The sequence below is a fragment of the Sphaeramia orbicularis genome, chromosome 12 (assembly GCF_902148855.1).
Source record: "Sphaeramia orbicularis chromosome 12, fSphaOr1.1, whole genome shotgun sequence".
Taxonomy (NCBI): Eukaryota; Metazoa; Chordata; class Actinopteri; order Kurtiformes; family Apogonidae; genus Sphaeramia; species Sphaeramia orbicularis.
This window is the reverse complement of record NC_043968.1, coordinates 76,372,264-76,395,480: the sequence shown is the minus strand read 5'-3', so window position 1 is coordinate 76,395,480 and position 23,217 is coordinate 76,372,264. Positions and strand designations below refer to the sequence as shown.

Genomic DNA, 23,217 nt, shown 5'->3' with positions numbered 1-23,217 from the left:
TTGACACCAACCTAACCCCACAGATCCTTATTTTGGTGGTTCACTTCAGGTTTCACAGTACGGTGTGCCTGTCAGTGTGGGAGAGTGGGTGCCCTTTTGGAATACCGTTCCAAATGAAATGTTACTGGTGATGCATGAGCTGGCTTTGCCTCTGGGAGACACTGTTGGGCTCATAAACCAAGTGTGCACCCTGATAACCTTGGCAGCACATATCTGGTTTAAGGCTATGTTTCAGAGGAATCTGGTCTGGGACACAAACGGCTCATTTCTGTGTCCCTGACATGACAAGAACCACAGTGGGTCTGGACGTGGCTTTGTCCCCTGAGCCAGAGGACATGTTTCTCATTTGGTTGATGCTTTAATAATGCTTTGCTGAGGGAATGAATGCAGTCATTTGCTGACCTTGGTTTTTGTCCATGAGAGGCAAGGTGATGTCATCGCTGCCTTGCTTTGTGCTCTTGGATTTTTTAGTCACTCCAGTCGTTGTGGGCTTTGAATGACACAAATGGAATGGGTTATTAGACAGGAAAACCATTTTTATCCCTTTATGTTGTACAATTATTATGAAAAGGCAGTATTTTAGCATTAAATATGATGTTTCTACAAAGCTAAAATGTTACTGATATTCCTCAGGCTCTGAAAGAACACATATTATCAGACAATAATAATATTTCTTTTTTCACTTTGCATAAAGAGGCATTTGCGTCCTGATGCCCAAGGATAGCAGAGTTATCATAAACGAAGATTAGGAGTAAAACAGCCAATAAAAAGATAATTTTGTGAGCTGAAGGTGAAATTGCACGCAAAACTGGCTACATTTATGTTCTTCTCCAAAGTTAATGGTTGATGGTGAAAAGAATAAAATGGCTTTGCACAAATATATAATTGCCATTAATTAACAACAATTTTATTAAACATATCACAATGGCATGTGTTCTTTCATCCTTTTTCACCTTTTATACATCAAAATGTTTTTTATATAACACTCAAAACACTAAAAATCTAAAAAAAAAAAAAAAAAAACATCCAAAAGCCACCTCTGCACACAACAGAAGGATACTCATCTCTCTCATCTCATGTATGTATGTATATATTTATTTATTTATTGATCTTTTTCTTTCTACTTGACCCCATGTAGGCATTATGCATAAGCTTTACTTCTGCCTGAGCCTTTTTCTGTCAGATTGTATTATTTTTCTCTTCTGTTTTGAAATGCATATATGACTAAAGTAAACTAAGTATGAATGAATGAATGAATGAATGAATGAATGAATGAATGAATTAATTAATATTTCTTATTTCGGTTAAGTGCAAAACACATACATATAACACATACATACATATGGAACATACATACACAACTGGTAACTGAAAAAGGCAGAAGCTGAAGCTTTTGAAGCTTATTTCTGCTTCTCCTAGTCCCATCTTTTGAATTATCTGAAGTTGTAGCAAATAAAACATGAACACAAATTAATCTACATTCAGTTTCTTAAGTCACTTAGAGATTATTTTACTTCCATAGCCCTTGAGAATTTGACAAATTAAAGCTTTTTTAATGAGCTGCACAGTTTCACTTCATCCTTCAGTTGGTTCCATAATTTGACCCGATAACAGAAACACAGAAGTATTTAACATTTGTTCTGTCTTTACATGTTTCAAACACAAACAAACCTCTTAAATTATATTTCCCTTCCCTTAACTTAAAAAAATTTGAATACAAACAAAAAGATTTTATTCGTTGCATGAAACATAATTTCCATTGTTTTTAATATCAGGACATTTTAATAAACCAGATCCTACAAAAATGGATGACTTGATTGACTATAACCAGCTTTATTTATAACTCTAATAGCTTTTTGTTGGAGTTTAATTATAGGGTCTATGTTAGTTTTATACACATTTCCCCAAATTTCCACACAGTCTGACATATATGGAATTACAAGTAAATGTAATTATATTCACTTAGTCAATAAACCAAGTGTCATAAATATCTGTAGAGTCTTTCTTGAGATAAACAAACCACAGACACAATACTCATCAACGTAAACACTTTCAGTGACACTGTCCCAACAAGCCAGTGGTGTAGTCCAGGGTATACAGCGGTATACGGAATATACCTACTTATTTTTCAGTCAGCATTGGGTATACCCACTTCTAAATCCCCCCTAATGCACATCTGCAGCCAAACTGCCCATGTTTTCCCCTTGGACGGTGAAGCCATGACCTGCCCTACTCTGCCTCTAATTGGCTAGTACTCGGTACCTTCACTGATTAGACTGGTTAACTTTAGGCATGAGGACTGATGAGCCAATCAGATGCAGAGTAGGGCGGGTCATGCTGAGGAAAATATTGCACATTTAACGCAAGAGCCAGGGCTCTGCTTAGCGCTGTCCACCTCTGGAACCTGATTGGACACCTCAGGTGCCAGTGCCACCCCAGTTGATTGACAGGTCAATGCACGTCTTGTTGAAAGATGCGTGATTATTGGAAATGTGAACAAGAAAGGCAGAATAAACGTCTTTTAAATGAGTGACACATACTGAGAGAACCTACTTTCATGGAATCCATAATTCTGAGGTAAATTTTAAGGTGGTTTCAGAATGAGTCACTGTTTTAAACTACTGGACATATGACTGCACATTTAGAGGAGAGATGGTGTCACCAATAGTTAAACTGTGTGAGTAGGCTAATGTTATGAAAGGCTAACATTAGGAAAGGCTAACGTTATGAAAGCCTAATGTTATGAAAGGCTAACATTATGAAAGGCTAACGTTATTCTGTTTGCCTCATGTTGAATCCATTTCTATTCCTGCAGCTGCTTGTGTGTCCAGTAAAACCTACAAACTGCTCCTGATCAAGTCATATAGTTTTATAATAGTGAGCAAATACTACAGATGGATTTTTGGGTAAAATAAATAGAGTAGTCTGACATGTCACTGTTTCTAAAACGGCATTTTTAAAGACTATTTAAAAAAAAAAAAAAGGGCCAAAATTGAGAGTATACCCACTTCTCCAGGGATCACTACACCACTGCAACAAACACCAACATTATGTGCAATCATTTTAAGAACTGGTTTGGACATGAATAATGGGATACAGACGTGAGCTCACACATCCTCCCACTGTGACAGAGACACCAATAACCTCTATGAAATGAATCAAACACATCTACAGTTTAGATCCTGTTTGATTACTCTGTTAAAAGCACAAAGCCACGCCCCCTAAAAATGTCACCACCTGGACTGAACTAAGCAAAAGCCACATTAGTCATGTGATCCGACGGATCCAGATTGACCCTGTTCAGAGTGATGAGTGCATCATAGTGTGATGACAGGCAGATGAAGTGATTACCCATCATGCTTAGCTCCGGCAGTCCAAGCCTGTGGGGTCAGTGTTCTGATCAGCTGGTCAGGTCTAGATCACAGCTACAGGCAGTGAATCAAACAATGGAAGGTTGGACTTTTTTAGTCCAGGCCGTGTATACGAGGGGCTTCAAAAAGTTCATGGTTAAAGGACAGTTGGGAAAAAACAGTTTAAAGACCCAGTGCTACTTTTGTGTCAGTTCCCAAAGTAATTTTTACCTCCACCAGGGGGTATTGTGATCACTTTGCTTTGTGTGTTTGTGTTTGTTTGTTAGCAACTTAACGGGAAAACTATTCCAACCATCTTTACCAAATTGTACCCACAGATAGGCCTAGGCCCTGGGATGAACCCATTAAATTTTGGGCCAAGTAGGCCAAAGTTCAAGGTCACAGCAAGGTCACAAAATCTACAATTTTCCTATCTCTCATCATTGAGTAATTTTCGAAAATACATAAAAAATTTGAAACAACTCTGATTAGCCTCCAATTTGATCCACCCGTAGCTTATAACAATATCTTGTATCTGGCACAAAATTGTCCACATCCACTGTGGAATGTGGAGTCTGTGGACATTTATATTTAACATTGAAAATCCCATTTATGACATTTTTCATTATAACTCAACAAATATTGATTGGAATTTAAAATAATTTGATAATTTGGTACCAAGCCTCAACTTTTTCTGCTGTATGGAGCAACCTTGAAACTGTTTATTTTAAAAAGAAATAGTCGATCCACACATGCACACCATTCGGGGTGCTTGGCGGAGGTTTGCATTCGCTGAACACTTGTTCTCACTTTAACCTTTCTGAAGTGGTTTATCACCATTAATTATAATTTTATCCTCTATAGTTTGACTTTTTCACCATAAATCATGTATTTTCCTATATTTATTTTAGATGTTCATTAAAATTCTGAGTTAATTCAAAGGTTATTATATCAAAATACAGAAAACCTAATAAACGGTGACTTTTCCAGAAACTCTATTCTTATCTGAACATAAACCCAGTGTGTCCATCCACTGTCATGGATCCAACTCCATGGGTTTTATTGGAAAATCAATGTTGTAGAAGATGACGGTGTTTCCATGGTAACTACGAAGCCTCTGAACGTCCAAATGGGTCAAATCTGATGACCACGAAAAGATGAAGAACTGTATTTTACACCACTTATTGACATGGATTGATAGGATTAGTGGATCAACAGATATTCAATGGTTTAGATCAGAAGATGGTTTTGGTCGACAGTGGATGTTTGGGTCTTTATCGGTTAAATTATGATGTTTATTTTTCAACATATCCAGGTCACTCCACTTGTGCAGTCGTTTATACCAGCTTTTAAGTCCATCTGTGTAAAACAGACCCATACCATTTAAACCATGTCAAAGTTATACGGTCTTTTTCCATGAACTTTTCAAAGCCCCCTGGTATTTGTCAGTTTAACAGACATGTTTGTGAATCTAGAGGATCACAATTTGAATCATCTAAGTGATGACGTCCTGGTTGAAGGTGTCTGTGCAGGTCCAACATGACCAGGCCTGGGGTGGTTTTGCTTCTTCTAGAGCAGGGGTCTCAAACATGTGGCCCGTGGGCTGAATGCAGCTCGCCAAAGGTTCCGATCTGGCCCCTTGGGTGAATTTGCAAAGTGCAAAAATTCAGTCAAGGCTGTGGAACTCATTTTTGTTCAGGTTCCACATACAGACCAATATGATCTACAGTAAAATAATAACAGCAGAATAACCTAAAAAAAAGACTCCATATTTTCTTCTCAGTTTGATGTGAAAAAAATATTACATTATGCCTATAAATAATGACAACTTAAAATGTTTGTCTTTGTTTTAGTGCAAAAAATAACATTCAATTATGAAAATATTTACATTTACAAACTATCCTGTAACAATAAAATGTGAATAACCTGAACAAATATGAACAACCTGAAATGTCTAAAGAAAATTAAGCACAATTTCAACTATTTTCTGCCTGTTAGTGAGTGTTTAGTGTCTTTGTAGATCCAATCCATAATGCACATGTAGAAATGATAAGTTGAGGCATGATATTTTCTAAAATTGCACTTATTTTTCTTAAGAAATTTCAGTTTTTTCAGGTAATTCACATCTTTTTTTGTTTGGATAGTTTATAAAAATTAAGTATTTTCATAATTTAATGAGGGTTTTTTGCTCTAAAATAAAGACAAAAATTTGGAGTTGTCCTTATTTATAAGTTATGTTATTATTTTACTGGTCCGGCCCACTGGAGATCAAATCAGGCTGAATGTGGCCCCTGAAAGAAAATGAGTTTGAGACCCCTGTTCTAGAGCTTTTTTGTTTTGGTTTATCAAGCGAAATGAGAGATGGAGTCCATTGAGCGATATGATACTGGAAACTAAGACTAGACTAGGACTAGGACTTACAAAATGCTCTTTTAAATACATAAACATCATATCGTTAACCTCATATCATAACTGCCTAAGTCATCCTCTATATGTCCAAAAGTATGTGGACACGTTGAATCCAGGTGTGTCTTTTCTAACAGGGGTCTGGGATACAAAACAATAATGACTAGTGTCAGAATGTAGTTTTATATTGAGATAAATATATTGATTATTTATATTGATGCTTACATGGCAAATCCTCACGAACAGGACATCTTACAGCTACAGACATGATGTGTCCCAATATTTATGTCCGTATAGTTTAGAAACATCAATATTTCCTTAAAGTTTAATGGTGGATTTTTCTTCCTCAGTGAGATGTGAAGAAAATAGATGGTTAGATGTGGAAGAAAATTATTTACAGTCAGAGCAGGAAAAACATTACAGAAATTTAGAGGAAAAACATTTAAATCAGCATCTGACTTTGATCCCAGATGTTTGTTCAAATGTGTCCAACCCCAGTCAGATCCTAATTATCTGTAATGCATGAGTCTGTCTGTGCTTCTGCACCTGAGTCACTTCCCTCACAGTGAACAACTTCATAGATGACTCCATCATAAACACAATCCACTTGTTTATAGAACAAAATGAAACATCACTCGGGGCTTTTCAAAAATGTAGTTTTAAGGGTGGGTTTTTTAGGTAAGCTTTGGTTTGTTTTTGGGTGATTTTGGGGTTGTTTTTGGGTTGTTTTTTTGTGATCTTTGGGTTGTTTTTGGGTGATTTTTGGGTTGTTTTTGGGGTGTTTTTTGGGTGAGTTTTGGTTTGTTTATAGGGTGGTTTGGGTGATTTTTGGGTGTTTTGAGTTGTTTTTAAGGTGGTTTTTGGGTGATTTTTGGGTGACTGGGTTGTTTTTAGGGTGGTTTCTGGGTAATTTTGGGGTTGTTTTGGGTGTTTTTAGGTGAGTTTTGGGTTGTTTTAAGGTGGTTTTGGGTAAATTTTCCATTCTTTTTAGGGGGTTTTGGGGGAGTTTGGGGTGATTTTTGGGGTGGTTTTAGGGTGATTTTTAGGTGAGTTTTGGGTTGTTTTAAGGTGGTTTTTGGGTGACTTTTCCGTTCTTTTTAGGTGGTTTTTGGGTGAGTTTTTCATTCTGTTTATGTGGTGTTGGAGAGATTTTGGGTTGTTCTGGGTTTATTTTTGGGTGGTTTTTGGGTTGTTTTTAGATGATTTTTGAGTTGTTTTTAAATTTATTTATTTATTTTTTTTTTTGTGGGGGGGGGTTGTTTTTAAGTAGTTTTGGGGTGAGTTTTTCATTGTTTTTAGGTGGGTTTGGGGAAATTTTTGGGTTGTTTTTAGGGTAGTTTTTGGGTGATTTTTTTTTTGTGAGTTTTGGGTTGTTTTTAGGGTGGTTTTTAGGTGAGTTTTGGGTTGTTTTGGGGTGGTTATTAGGTGAGTTTTGGGCTGTTTTTGGGTTGTCTTTGTGGGTGGTTTTTGGGTGGGTTTTGGGTGAGTTTTGGGTTGTTTGTGGCTTGTTTTCAGGGTGGTTTTTGGATGACTTTTGGTTTGTTTGTAGAGTGGTTTTTGGGTGATTTTTGGGTGAGTTTTGAGTTGTTTTGAGGATATTTTTTGGGTGAGTTTTAGGTTGTTTTTAGGGTGGCTTCTGGGTAATTTTGGGGTTGTTTTTGGGTGTTTTTAGGGGAGTTTTGGGTGGTTTTAAGGTGGTTTGTGGGTGAGTTTTGAGTAGTTTCAAGGTGGTTTTTGTGTGAGTTCTGGGTTGTTTTTGGGTGGTTTTTGGATGATTTTTGGGTTGTTTTAAGGTGGTTTTTGGGTGAGTTTTCCATTGTTTTTCGGTATTTTCGGGGTGAGTTTTTCATTGTTTTTAGGTGGGTTTGCGGAGATTTTGGGGTTGTTTTGGGTTTATGTTAAGGTGGATGGATTTTAAGTGATTTTTGAGTTGTTTTTAAGGTGCTTTTTTGGGTTGTTTTTAAGTGGTTTTGGGGGGAGTTTTTCATTGTTTTTAGGTGGGTTTGGGGAGACTTTTGGGTTGTTTTTAGGGTGGTTTTTGGGTGAGTTTTCTGTTATTTTTCGGTGTTTTTGGGGTGAGTTTTTCATTGTTTTTAGGTGGGTTTGGGGAGATTTTGGTGGTTGTTTTGGGTTTATGTTAAGGTGGATTTTAAGTGGTTTTTGAGTTGTTTTTAAGGTGCTTTTTTTGGGTTGTTTTTAAGTGGTTTTGGGGGCAGTTTTTCCATTGTTTTTAGGTGGGTTTGGGGTGACTTTTGGGTTGTTTTTAGGGTGGTTTTTGGGTAATTTTGAGGTTGTTTTTGGGTGGTTTTTAGGAGAGTTTTGGGTTGTTTTGGGGTGATTTTTGGGTGATCATAAAAAACACAAAATACATTTTAGAAATTTAAAATTAGAATATTTAAAACCATAGTCATGGATAAAAAAACAAACAAAAAAAACAAATCTGTGTTTAGAGAAATAGAGTCAAAACCACCTCTGAGGCATTTTGGAAGCAAAAATAACAATTCAAATCAAACTAACCAATGCAATGATATTTACAACAAAATAAAACTATATTATTTGTCAAAATTGTTTTGTATCCCAGACCCCTGTTAGAAAAGAAACACCTGAATTCAACGGGTCCACATACTTTTGTCCATATAGTGGGTGAGTTAGGTGATTATGATATGAGGCTAACAATATGTGTAATGCATCCGATTATTCAAACAGGATCAATAAAATAGTTATCTCTCACCATTAAAAGCCATTTCCAAAGTAAGGGGCAGGACTTGACCTCTCTTTAATGCTGATAAGTGTCTGCAGTTGTCAAACGGATCCAAAACTTCCTACGTTATAAAGGAATTACAGCTAATGTATGAAGAGATATCAAATTACTTTAATAACAAAGTCATAAGGTACCACAGCTTAAGTAACAAAGTAAAGAAGTTAGCATAAGAAAATCAGACTAAAAAGTACATGACCACAAAGAACACCTTCGAATATTTTCACAGACATAACTGATTAATACAAAGTTGAAATATTGACCTGTCTGAGGAAGAGCCATACTGTAAGAGAAGAATGCATGTTCAGCGTTCATGATCCACTACTACACAGGTGCCAAAACCAGACCGCCAAAGGGTCCGATCCAGCCCACGGGATGAGTTTGCAAAGTAAAAAAATTACACTGAAGATGTCAACAGTCAAGGGTATTGAACTCATTTTAGTTAAGGGGCTACAAACAGACTGATATGATCTCAAGTAAAATAATATCATAATAACCTGTAAATACTGGCTCCAAATTTTCTTCTTGTGTAATGTGAAAAAAATAATTTTACATTATGCCTATAAAAATAATGGCAACTCCAAATTGTTCTGTTTTAGTGCAAAAAATAACATTAAATTCTGAGAATATTTACATCAACATTTTTTAGCCATCCTTTAACAATAAAATATGAATAACCTGAACAAATATGAACCTGAAACGTTTAAAGAAAATTAAGTACAATTTTAACAATATGCCTGTTAGAAATATTTTGTGCCTTTATAGACCCGATCTGCAATGCACATGTATAATGATTAGTTGAAGTATAATATGGTTAAAATTGTAGTTATTTTTCTTAAGAAATGTTACTTTTTTCAGGTACTTCACATCTTTTTTATGTGGATAGTTTAAAAATGTGTTTCATAATTTAATGTTGTTGTTTGTTTGTTTGTTTGTTTGTTTTGCACCAAAACAACCAAACAAACTCTATTTATAGACTATTATTTTAATATTTTACTGGTCTGGCCAACTTGAGATCAAATTGGGCTGAATGTGGTCCCTGAAAGAAAATGAATATCACTCCTGCTCTACTGTATTCTAACTTAAGCGAAACCTGGCTCCACTGGGCTAATGGAGACAGTAGGTGGCAGTATTAGCCTGAAGTTTATAACAGAGATTCATATATTTCTTAGGATGTGACATAAGAAGTTAATTCATACTTTAGGTTCACACAAGAATTCCAGGTTTTAATTCAGTCAACAAGTTTCATAAAGGCTGATCTATCCTGTTATAGTTAGTGTGCAGGTTAACTAAACTAAAACATGCTAACTACACAGACAAAATCAAACTCAGGGTATTCATGCACTTCATGCAAAAATTCAACTAAAACTAAATCTGACACAAAAAAAAAAAAAAAAAAAAAAAAACAACTGAAAAGCTTTGGGAATTTCAAAACTCCAGTATCTCTAGTGGACACCATCCTACTGCACATGTCTTTGTGGGTTAAAGTCTAAGACACAGGTGTTAAGCATGTGGCCTGGGGGCCAAATCTGGCCCACCAATGGGTCCAGTCCGGCCCTTGGGATGAATTTGTGAAATGCAAAAATTACACTAAGATATTAACAATCCTTTTAGTTCAGGTTCCACATTCAGACCAATTCAATTTCAAGCGGGCCGGACCAGTAAAATACTATCATAATAACATAGAAATAATGACAACTCCAAATTTTTCTCTTTGTAAATGTAAATATTTTCATGTATTTACACTAAAACAAAGGTTAATTTAGCAAAAAATGTGAATAACCTGAGAAAATACTGTATGAACAACCTGAAATGTCTTAAGAGAAGTACAATTTTAACAAGATTCTGCTTGTTACTAAATGTTTTGTGTGTTTGTAGATCCACTGTGATCTGTAAGTTATAATGTGCATGTGCAAATGATAAACTGAGGCTTAATATTGTTAAAATTACACAGATTTTTTCAGTTTGTTTATGTTATTCACATTGTTTGAAAGGATAGTTTGTAGATGCAAACCTTTTCATAATATAAATTTACTTTTTTTAATTATTTATTTATGTATGTATGTATGTATGTATGTATGTATGTATGTATGTATGTATGTATGTATGTATTTATTTATTTATTTATTTATTTATGTATTTATTTCGTTCATGGTTGTGCATTTCATCAGTAAACATTCAATAATCATCCAGTAAACAAACATGTACACACCCATGCTCAAAAAGGAGCAGGATGAAGAAAATCTTATATTTCCTGCCCCCTTCTAAATAATAATAACCTTAATGGTTAGCCATACACAACTAGCTATAAAATCATACTGTATAAAGTCAGACAAACCAACTAAATACATCCAAAGATAGTACAAAATGAATACAAAACTAAGTGCAAAACTACATATCCAGAAAGTACAAAACATAGGTAAATATAAACCTGATGAAATGATGCAAAAACATTTTACCAGTCCAAAGCAAGTAAATAAATATGTCACAAAATACAAAACAAATACGAAGCCAAATGTAAAACTTATAACTGTTAATATAATCTCATTGTTCTTTCTTTATACACTTTTTTCAGTTGGAATATGTTTTTACAGTCCTTCAACTCATAATAAAAAGAATTCCAGAGTTTCACTCTAAAACATAGAGAAAAGTTTGGAGTTGATATATTTCTATATTATTATGTTATTATTTTACTGGTTCGGCCCACTTCAGATCAAATTTAGTTGAATGTGGCCCCTGAACTAAAATGAGATTGACACCGCTGGTCTAAGACAAATATCAAGGTGCCAACTTTTCTGACAGAGTATACACTTCAAAGTTTCCCTGTTTTTATACCGCCCACGTTTGACAGTCAGACAGCTTTTGATGGGCGACACTGTGTAAAGAGGCGTGTAGAGTCATGGTCCTTCCAAAAGAACTAAAGAAGTGTTCAGGTTTTACAGTTTCCACTCACTCTGTCCATCCAATGGTCTGGACAGGATAAGAAATACCTTAAAGTGGCTCTTGGTCCAGCCCGCCTTGGTCAGAGTGGTTCTCAGGTCCTTGTAGGCCCATATCGTCTGAAGCACATGGGAGGCGGCCTTGGTCTCGCGTGCTGATTGGCTGACAACAAATCATCAGACATTGTGGTACACAGCAGAGGACAGCTCTGAGCCTGTACTGTCCCAATGATTCAAATCAATTAGCGATGGCTCTGGGAGGGTCACAAATATACGCAGGGAGGAAATGTTCATAATATCATGAACTGTTGCCTCAAGGTTGTGTCAGAAGCCAAAATAACAAATAACACTTGAATCCCAGTGGAGTTTCCTCCGATTTAGCTGAAGCTAGGCCAAATATTTTCGAATCAGTCAATACTAATAATTGCCACAATAGATATCAAACCATTAGAGGCAGATTTTTGTCCTGAGTGAAAGAAATATTATCTGCGGTTTTAAACATTTTATGGTCAGAACATTTTAGAAATCTAAAGGTAGGACATTAAAAACTATATTTTGAGTATTAAACTCCAGTGTATTAACCCATAAAGACCCAAACAGCCACTGGTGGCCCAAAACTGGTTAATACCTGTTGATGCATTAATTCTATCAACATATGTAAATAATTGGTGTAAAATACAGTTCTTCATCTTTTCATGGTCATCAGATGTGACCCATTTGGACGTTCAGAGGCTCCGTAGTTACCATGGAAACACCGTCGCCTTCTACAACATTGATTCACCAGTAAAACCCATGGAGTTGGATCCATGACAGTGGATGGACACACTGGGTTAATGTCCAGTTAATGATATATTTTGCTGAAAAAGTCACTTTTTCTTCAGTTTTCTCTGTTTCTAATATAACTCTCAACTTTAATCTGAGCTTTGATGAACATCAGGGGTGTCAAACTCATTATAGTTCAGGGGCCACATTCAGCTAAATTTGATCTGAAGTGGGCCGAACCAGTAAAATAATAACATAATAATATAGAAATAATGTCAACTCCAAACTTTTCTCTATGTTTTAGAGCGAAAAAAGTAAATTTACAGTATGAAAAGGTTTACATCTACAAACTATCCTTTCAAAAGATGTGAATAACATGAACAAACTGAAAAAATAAGTGTAATTTTAACAATATTCTGCTTCAGTTTATCATTGACACATGTACATTATAACTTACAGAACACAGTGCATCTACAAATACACAAAACATTTAGTAACAAGCAGAATATTGTTAAAATTGTACTTCTCTTAAGACATTTCAGGTTGTTCCTATTTGTTCAGGTTATTCACATTTTTTGTGAAATTACATTTTGTTTTAGTGCAAATACATGAAAATATTTGCATTTACAAAGAGAAAAAAAGGGAGTTGTCATTATTTCTATGTTATTATGATAGTATTTTACTGCTCCTGCCCACTTGAGATTGAATTGGTCTGAATGTGGAACCTGAAATGAAAGGATTGTTAATATCTTAGTGTAATTTTTGCATTTCACAAATTCATCCCAAGGGCCAGACTGGACCCTTTGGCGGGCCAGATTTGGCCCCCGGGCCGCATGTTTGACACCTGTGATCTACATGATCAGTGAATTGAATGTAGGAAAATACCAGATTTTTACTTAAATAAAGCAAAATGCAGATGATAAAATTATAATAAATGATGCTAAATCACTTTGGAAAGGCTAACTAGAGAAAGTACTCATTTTTGTAACTGCCACAAAAGTAGCACTGGGTCTTTATGGGTTAAAATGGCTGCATTCTCAAGTCATTGCATATTTATTTCTTATCATTCTTCAATGCAAGGGGCAGGTGTCATTTTTTCAACAAGCGTAGGCCCAAAAATGTCCGCACACCTTGTTTGGTGTTAGACAAAGGCTCAAGAGATTAGGGCTGGGAAAACCACAAAACACAAACACCTACTTAACAATGTCCCCTGGTCCACATCCTGAGGTTCCAAGGTCTAAGGTCTCACTTCTGATATCCTGGCCTCTTGAAAATTCACACTACGGGGGTACCTTGGCATTGAAACACCTTCAGATCACTTTCAGTTTTGCATTACGCAGGGTTTTCTCCCCCATTATGAGGCTTAGGTGAAGTTCCTCCGAGCACCACCTAAGTCTAATTAATGTAAAATTATGTGCTGAGTATCAGAACTAAATGACATTTCCCAGATTCATTGGCTGTAGTTGCCCCCCTGGGGACTTCAAGCTTTCTGTTGTTCATTGACTGGTCTAGCTTTTTCCAAATATTCCCCACAGATAAGGTATAATGGCCCAAAATGATGAGAAATTATTCTTTTTTCTTGCAGGAGTGCCAAACCCAAAAACCAAGCACCTGACCCTTCCAGAAACGTAGTGAAAATGTAAAAGAAAATTATGTCAAAATGAACACAGTTTTAATCAAATATCATCAAGACTCCCTCTCATAAATAGGGCATTAGGTTGTCCACTACATGTGGCCCGGGGGCCAAATCCGGCCCACCAAAGGGTTCAATCCGGGCCCTGGGATGAATTTATGAAGTGCAAAAATTACACTGAAGATACTAACAATCAAGGATGTTAAAATCATTTTAGGTCATTTCAGTCTAAAGTGGATCAGACCAGTAAAAGACTCTCATGATAACCTATAAATAATGAAAACTGTTAGTTTGTCTTTTTGTTTTAATGTGAAAAAAGTAAAAATACACAAAAATGTGGACATTTACAGACTAGGCTTTTACAAAAAATGTGAATATCTGAAATGTCTTAAGAGAAGTATGTGGAATTTTAATAATATTCTCCCTGTTATTTAATGTTTTGTGTATTTGTAGGTCCACTGTGATCTCTAAGTTGTGGTTCACATGTATAAATGATAAACTGAGGCGTAATATTGTTTACATTGCACTTATTTTACTAACAAATTTTCAGGTTGTTCATATTTGTTCATGTTATGTTCAAGTACAATTCGTAGATGTAAACATTTTCATCACAGAATTTACTTTTTTCACTCAAAAGTTCTTATCCTATTATTTATATTATTTTACTGGTCCGGCTCACTTTACATCATATTAGGTTGAATGTGGCCCCTGAACTAAAATGTGTTTGACACCCCTGCACTAGAGGGTTGGTAGTGGTTCCTGTCCACATGTGGGCTGGTGCATGAATGTGTGGATAAATATGAAATTGCTTCAATGAACATTTTGTTTCATCAGGTTGTTTATATGGGATAATGCATCTCAAAAACTCAAAAACTGGAAATGGCCAGTCATCGTCCCCTACATTACTTTCCTCAATTGGCTCGTTTGTCTTCAGACCAGTGACAGAGGTCTACAGAGCCCTAAAGCAATTGGAAACAGACACATCTGTGGGTCCAGATAATCTTGATCCTTTTTTTCTTAAGTCATCAAAAGATTTTCTAACTGAACCTTTGACATATCTTGTTAACTTCAATCTCTCAAACAATGTTATCCCCTGCTGTCTGGAAATCTGCTTATGTACTTCCCTTGCTGAAAGGAGGGTACTCGGCCAATCTTAATTACTACAGGCTGATATCAAAGTTAAGTATCCTGGCAAATGTCCTTGAAAACACTGTTGCTGAAAAACTTTAAAAAATGTATTGAAGTTCATAACATTTTATCAAACAATCAATCTGGTTTCTGAAAACTGCACAGCATAAAAACTGCTGCAGTTAAAGTAATAAACGATATCAATGAGTCTCTTGATTGTAAAAAGTTCTGTACAGTGCATTTTATTGAATTCAGTAAAGCCTTTGACACCTTGTTAAGTCGTCTTTATAAAATTGGTCTGTCTGACTCTGCTATTGGCTGGTTTTCTAACTATCTGTCGGGTAGAACTCAGTGTGTACATCTCACTGATCTGTCTTCCTCTTTTCTTCCGGTTACCAAAGGAGTACCCCAGGGGGTCTGTTCTGGGTCCATTGCTGTTTTCCATTTATGTGAATAATCTTTGTCAAAATGTGTCAAATGCCTTTTTTCATTTTTATGCTGATGATACAGTCATCTATTGTTCCGCTCCTACAGTTGAACAAGCCTTTGACTTCTTGCAGTTTGTGTTTGATGCTGTTCAGTCTCATTTAAATCAGCTAAGGCTAGTGTTAAATACCGACTAAACTTATGGTCTTCTCAAATGGAAAACAGCTACCCTCTCAGCTCCCTAAAATTAAAACAGCTGAAGAGAAAGAGATCCAAATGGTGTCATCGTACAAACACTTGGGCATTATTATTGATGAAAATCTGTTCTTTAAGCAGCACATTGAACATCTAGTCCATAAACTAACGCAAAAAATTATTTTTATCTTGAGAAACAAATCCTCTTTCTCTGTTCATTCAAGGAAACAATTAATTTCTGCTGTTTTCTTTTTTTTTTTTTTTTTTTTTTTACCTCTGATAGATAATGGTGATCTCCTTTTCATGAATGCATCTGAACATCTTTTAACCTTCTTCTTGTGCTAGTTTATTGTTAACATCTCTTATGTTAACGGGTCAGTTTTGACCCATGTCTTAAATCAGCTGTAAAATACACTAAAAACAATTATCTATCATCCAATTTGTTTCCCATCTCTTGGTTACTTTGTTAGGCTTCCTTATTCACGAAAATATTGGTTTTAATATTTTTGGTAGGAGCCTCTGGACCTTTTTTTTGTCATTATACCCCTCCATGTGCACTCTGCAAGTCACCAACTATATACTGGACATCTTCTTTGCTTGTTTTGTTTTTGTGCAGGTATACTGGATAACAAGGCAAAATGAGAAGTCCAAAAAGCTCACATGATTGGGAGAGGAGCTGGCTGTCAGTGTGTTGGCTGACTGCACTTATGATTTCAGTTTTGGGTCTAATTATTGCTTTAAAATCTTGTTTTTATAACTGGGTTGAAACTGACCCCAACAACACAAAGGTCATAATTTTAACCACAGCATTTCATAATTTAGTGGAAAAAAAGTTTTGCATTATTTTTGTTGAAATAGAGGTTTCTGACAAAGTCAAAAAGCCTTGATGCAATAAATACATTTTATGTGTTTCATTTATGCATTTAAAACCTAAAAAGGGTCGGTGCTGACCCTAACACAAGAGGAAAGTTAAAAAGCTGGATACTGTCTTTTCTGACTGGCTGTGGAAATCAGGTTCGCTAGCGTTGTACTTTGTATGCTGCGACTGAATTCCGTTCTCTGTGTGTTCGCAGGTGGTCTCATCAGTTGATTTTCATTTACAAATGTATTCTCGGGCTCCTCCCATCTTACCTATGTACTAATATGTGGAAAAACCAACAACAATATGCTCTGTGTTCGCAGAAAAACATACTGATGGTGGTTCCTAGAGCCAGAACTACAGTGGGCCAAACACATTCCAACGGCCCAATGCGTCTCAATTAGAGAAAACTGCTGCAAGTACAGAAACGATGCAAATTCACAAACTCAAACACAGTCTTAACCAGGTACAAAAAGACAAACGTGGTGCAAATGCGCTGCAAGAAACAAAAACACATGCATAATCATCAAATGTTCTGTAATGTTCTGTATTTGTAACTGCAGAATTTGATTACCTCCGCCAAGGAGGTTATGTTTTTGCCAGGGTTTGTTTGTTTGTTTGTCTGTCTGTCTGTCTGTCTGTTTGTCTGTCCGTTAGTGTGCAACATAACTCAAAAAGTTATGGACAGATTTTGGTGAAATTTTCAGGGTTTGTTGGAAATGGGATAAGGAAGAAATGATTAAATTTTGGTGGTGATTGGAGGTGGGGGGGCCCACAGGGGGGCCCATTTCCAACAAACCCTGAAAATTTCATCAAAATCTGTCCATAACTTTTTGAGTTATGTTGCACACTAACGGACAGACAAACAGACAGACAGACAGACAGACAGACAGACAAACAAACAAACCCTAGCAAAAACATAACCTCCTTGGCGTGGGGGGGCCCACAGGGGGGGCCACTGATCAGCCTTGGCGGAGGTCTGCGCTCTCCGAGTGCTTCTAGTTTGTTTGTCTGTCTGTCTGTTTGTCTGTCCGTTAGTGTGCAACATAACTCAAAAAGTTATGGACAGATTTGGATGAAATTTTCAGGGTTTGTTGGAAATGGGATAAGGAAGAAATTATTAAATTTTGGTGGTGATCGGGGGTGGGGGGGCCCACGGGGTGGGGGGGCAGACCACAAAATTTTAGCAAAATCTGTCCATAACTTTTTGAGTTATGTTGCACACTAACGGACAGACAAACAGACAGACAAACAAACAAACAAACCCTGGCAAAAACATAACCTCCTTGGCGTGGGGGGGCCCACGGGGGGGGCCACTGATCAGCCTTGGTGGAGGTCTGTTCTCTCCGAGTGCTTTTCTAGTTTTTCTTATACTGTAGCAGTTATTTAGACGTGTGTGTAACTTACCTTGACTTGTTGATTGCCACCAGTTTCTGGACAGCATGGCCCTGTACGAGCGCCCGGGCATTCTCAGGGCTGTCTGTGATGATCTCATGGATTGTGTTCAGAATAGACACCACTGTATCTCCTTCTAGATTCTTCGCTGGGTGCTGCTGTCCACATGGCAGATTGCCCACAAGGTCCCTTAAAGCATAGCTCCCTGCAATGATAAACCAGAGGCAGCATGAGTTAGTGTGGGAGCGCATACAAAGCAGAACAGAGCTCACAGGTGACAGCTACAAACCCACACCTATCAGGTCTTTATTCCTTCGGTCCATGGCCAAGTTGCGAAGAGCTATAGCCACAGCTCGCACGACTTTGTCCACATCTGAGCGCAGTAGTTCCACCAGAATCGGCAGCCCTTTCTCTTTTCTCACTGTGGCTCGGATGTAGCTGGACCACTATAAGCACAGACACAAAAAAACAGCTGAGGGATGTTTGTGGGATTTTACTTTAGGGAACACCTGCTTATGTTAACAGCCTAGTCACTTCCTCGGCTTCACACAAGTAAGTAAATAATAACTAAAAGGAACTCAACTGTGCTCTGGTGTGCCATTCACTTTCACCCTTAAGGAGTTTTATAGTCTTTTCATCTAATCCCTGCTTTCAAATTGACAATAGATTTGAGCAACATCAATGATCCAGTGGAGTTTAGAGGAGGCCATTGATGTGTCAGGGGGACACGGGAGTAGAAAACTGATTTCCTATAATGTTAGCAAAGTCAGCCTTGGGTCCAAAGAAGTTGGTCCTGGAGCATGATGCATCTACGTTAGTGATCATTGCTGAAGTGAGAGCGCACGAACAGTAAATAAATTTAAACTCAACGTGAACTCATTTTTTCTCTTTAGTGGGCAGGTTTTTTCATTAACTGAAAAGTAACTACATGAATGATGTTACAGATGAATCCCAGAGGTACTTGCCAGATACTGAATACAGAGACTACAAGACAGTCTGACAGTAGCCACAGTGAACATCATGGAGCAGAGAGGAGGTCAAAGCATAGACCTCCTCCAAGACCAGGCCACTCCTCTTGTCAATATGCAAAGTCCTTACCATAATACTGGAAGGTCTCAGAGCATCGGTCTGTGTGTGTGTATGTATCTGCACAGAGACACTGAGATGTTTTCAACTGGACAATTTGGGACCTACAGTTGAAGAATAGTCCCATCTCCACATTAACCCTTTCATGCATGAATTGTGAGAACCTGAGTCAAGATTTATTTTTTGAGTGTTTTTATTCCTCCTTAGCCATGAAAAAAACAATGTGATTGAGTTTTTTTTTTCTATGGAGTTGCAAAAATATCCATGCATTTAATTTTTGAAATAAAGAAACGTGTTTAAAACCAAATATCAGAAAGTGATGTGTTTATGTTTATGTTTATGTTTATGCATTTGGCAGACGCTTTCTTCCAAAGCGACTTACAGGGGAAAACCAATTAAATCACTCAATCAATCAAATTTTATGTATATAACGCCAGATCACAACAAAAAAGTTATCCCATGACACTTTATATATAGAGTTGGTCAAAACCAGACTCGAAGCCAATTTACAGAAACCCAACAGAATCCTCTGTTTTCATTATGAAAACAATGAAATAAAAACATTTTTAATGCTGCTAATCTGATGTCTTCTCACATTTTAACATATTCTAATGCTAGTAATTACTCACTTCATGGAGATAATATGCAAAAAAAAACAAAAACCTTTTTGTCTAACAAATAATTGATGTACACTCAAACATGTTCGTGCAGATCAGGTTTATCAAGAACAGCACAGTTACAGTAATGGTATGAATGTCAGTGTATGGGATGATGCATAAGTGTCCACTGTGTTGGCTGATATGGAACTAAAACAACAAAACCCATTAATATACAAGAGAACAGCTGTAGAATAACTGTCCACTGTAGTGACCTATCCATGAAAGGGTTAAATATCTTTTTTTCTTTTTTAACCCTTTCATGTATAGTGGTCAGTACAGTGGACAGCTATTCCAAAGCTGTTCTCCTGTATATTTATGGGGTTTGATGTTTAAGTTGCCAACACAGTGGACGCTTGTACATGATCCCATTCACTGTCACCTATTGGACAGTCATGGAAAGTGCATTTGTTTTTTTTTACTCCTAACCAAGATGGCTGACAGGAAGTCAGAAATGCTGAACATCCCAGGAATATCTGGTAAATCTTTCTATATTAGGACACCCCCGAAGGGAGAAAAAATATGCTAGCATCAAGTAACATCTAAGGATTAATAGCAGTGTTAAAAATTCCAGATATTTATATTAAATTGGAAGAAATTTACAATTAAACACGTCCACTAAATTGGACGCCATGCATCACTGGCTGTATTTCAATTGCAACTTATACCATTACTGTAACTTTACTGTTTTTGTTAAACTTGTTCTGCTTCAACATATTTTAGTGCAAATCAATTGCTAATTGTTCTTAGAGCAGTTTTGATTTTTTTTTTGTTTGTTTGTTTGTTTTTTGCGTAATATCTTCATAAAGTGTGTAACAACTAGTATTAGAATATGTAAAAATGTGAGAAAACATCAGATTAGGAGCATTAAAAGTGTTTGATTGAATAGTTTTCCCACAGTACATCATTTTCTGATGTTAAATAAACATTTCTTTACTTCAAATGTTAAACGTACGTATATTGGACATTCTTGTGACTCCATGAAAAATAGGTTAAAAAAAAAATAAATTTCATTGTTTTTACATGCCTAAAGAGGAATGAAAACACTCAGAAAAACAATCTTGACTAAGGTTCTCATAATTCATGCATGACAGGGTTAATGTCAGGAGGGACTGATTTAATTCACGTTGCTATGTCCATGACGGTTGACAGAAAGTGCAGTACTATGCTGCATGACAGGAAATAAAGTTAAAAACAGGGACAACGCATTTACTAACTTCATGGGGTACACCAGGGTGTACCACATGGCCCACAGCCTTACTGCAGTGACCTGGGTTCAGTTCACACTTGCTGAATGTCTTTCCTTACCTTTCCTGTCCCTTTACCATTTATTATCACTAATACAGGCAAAAATACAGAGAAAGAATCTGAAAAAAGCCCAAAAACAAAGGCTTGTTTTCTCAGGGAAATTTGAGTATTTGATTTACAGGGTGGGGAAGCAAAATTTACAATGAACATTTAGTTGTTTTTTCTCAGCAGGCACTACATCAATTGTTTTGAAACCAAACATATATTGATGTCATAATCATACCTAACACTATTATCCATACCTTTTCAGAAACTTTTGCCCATATGAGTAATCAGGAAAGCAAACGTCAAAGAGTGTGTGATTTGCTGAATGCACTCGTCACACCAAAGGAGATTTCAAAAATAGTTGGAGTGTCCATAAAGACTGTTTATAATGGAAAGAAGAGAATGACTATGAGCAAAACTATTACGAGAAAGTCTGGAAGATACTATTAAAGAAGAATGGGAGAAGTTGTCACCTGAATATTTGAGGAACACTTGCGCAAGTTTCAGGAAGCGTGTGAAGGCAGTTATTGAGAAAGAAGGAGGACACATAGAATATAAACATTTTCTATTATGTCAATTTTCTTGTGGCAAATAAATTCTCATGACTTTCAATAAACTAATTGGTCATACACTGTCTTTCAATCCCTGCCTCAAAATATTGTACATTTTGCTTCCCCACCCTGTAGCCTTATGTGGGCATTGTTGTTTTCAGGTAATTCAACCACTTAAATACTCTTATCAATGAAGATGAAGTAAATTATTCCATTAAAAACATGTCTTTCTGCTGAAGTAATGACTGATGGGTAATATTTGTTGTCCTCTTCCTGTAAACTGAAAAGCTGTTTTCCAGTTTCACTTATTTTGGTTTGGAATGTCATTTCACTTGGCTGACTACTCTGAAAAATCCACTTTGCACATTCGTACTCGTACTTGTCTTCCCCTTATCCGGTTCTGGGTTGGAGGGGGGGCAGCAGCCTCAGCAGAGGAGCCCAGACAGCCCTTTCCCCTGGCACTTCCACCAGCTATTCCAGGGGAATCCCGAGGCATTCCCAGGCCAGCCCACAGATATAATCCCTCTAGTGTGTCCTGGGTCGGCCCCGAGGTCTCCTCCCGGACGGACATGCCTAAAACCCCTCCCCATGGAGGTGTCCGGGAGGCATCCTCACCAGATGAACCACGTCAACTGGCTCTTCTGGATGTGGAGGAGCAGTGGCTCTACTCTGAGTCCCTCACGGATGTCTGAGCTCCTCCCCTTATCTCTAAAGCTGCAGTGGAAACTCATTTCGGCCACTTGTAGTTGCAACTTCATTCTCAACTGGTGAATTGAAAGCTCCACCTTTCAGCATAGGTGTCAAACTCATTTAAGTTCAGGGGCCAAATTCAGCCAAATTTGGGTCTGAAGTGGGCCTGACCAGTAAAATAATAACATAGTTATATATAAATAATGTCAGCTCCAAACTTTCCTTACATGATGAAAAAGTTTACATCTACAAACTACCCTTTAAAACAATGTGAGTAACATGAACGACCTAAAATTTGTTAAGAAAAATAAGTGCAATTTTACCAATATTCTGCCTCAATTTATCATTGACGTCATGTTCATTACAACTTACAGATCACAGGGGATCTACAAATACGCTAAATATTCAGTAACAGGCAGAATATTATTAAAATTACACTTACATTTCTTAAGACATTTCAGGTTTTTCATATTTGTTCAGGATATTTACATTTCTTGTGATATTATAGTTTGTTTTAGTGTAAATACAGGAAAATTACATGAAAATATTTACATTTACAAAATGAAAAAATTGGAGTTTTAAGAATTTATAAGTTATTATGATAATATTTTTCCCGGTCTGTATGTGGAACCTAAACCAAAATTTTCTGTGATCATCTTAAGTGTAATTTTTGCATTTCTCAAATTCATCCTGCAGGCCGGATTGGAACCTTTGGTGGGCCGCATTTGGCCCCCGGGCCGCATGTTTGACACCCCTGCTTTTCGGCTTAGCTCCCTCTTCACCACAACAGAGCGGTTTAGCGTTCACATCACTGCAGAGGCCACCCTCGTCTGCCTGCTGCACTTTGCACATTATACATTTTATATCATTTGCTGCCACCAGTTCAATTAACTATGTACAACAACAATATAATGTAATTTTCTAAGCCAACTTGTGGGCAAACTTCCCTCAGTGATAGAGAATGTGAAAATCAATTGCAGCCTCTGCCTCTTTGTCTGAATCTGTTCCAAGATGTCTGGGCTTTGTCCTCTGCCCATAAACTACCCTTCCACCAGGTTACATGAAGCTGAGTGCAGTCGTTGCTGTGCAG

At 36.9% G+C, this 23,217-nt stretch overlaps 1 protein-coding gene across 3 annotated transcripts in view; it reads right to left on the bottom strand.

Annotated features, from left to right (window-relative positions):
- arvcfa (ARVCF delta catenin family member a) overlaps positions 1–23,217 on the bottom strand; it is a 62,180-nt gene that overhangs the window by 5,786 nt on the left and 33,177 nt on the right. For all 3 annotated transcript variants that reach the window (XM_030150170.1, XM_030150168.1, XM_030150169.1), the window contains 4 exons: positions 18,147–18,297; positions 17,864–18,056; positions 11,505–11,616; positions 403–490 (listed from right to left, as the gene is read on the bottom strand). In XM_030150170.1, the coding sequence (XP_030006030.1) occupies positions 403–490; positions 11,505–11,616; positions 17,864–18,056; positions 18,147–18,297 (544 nt within the window). The remainder of the gene's footprint in view (positions 1–402; positions 491–11,504; positions 11,617–17,863; positions 18,057–18,146; positions 18,298–23,217) is intronic.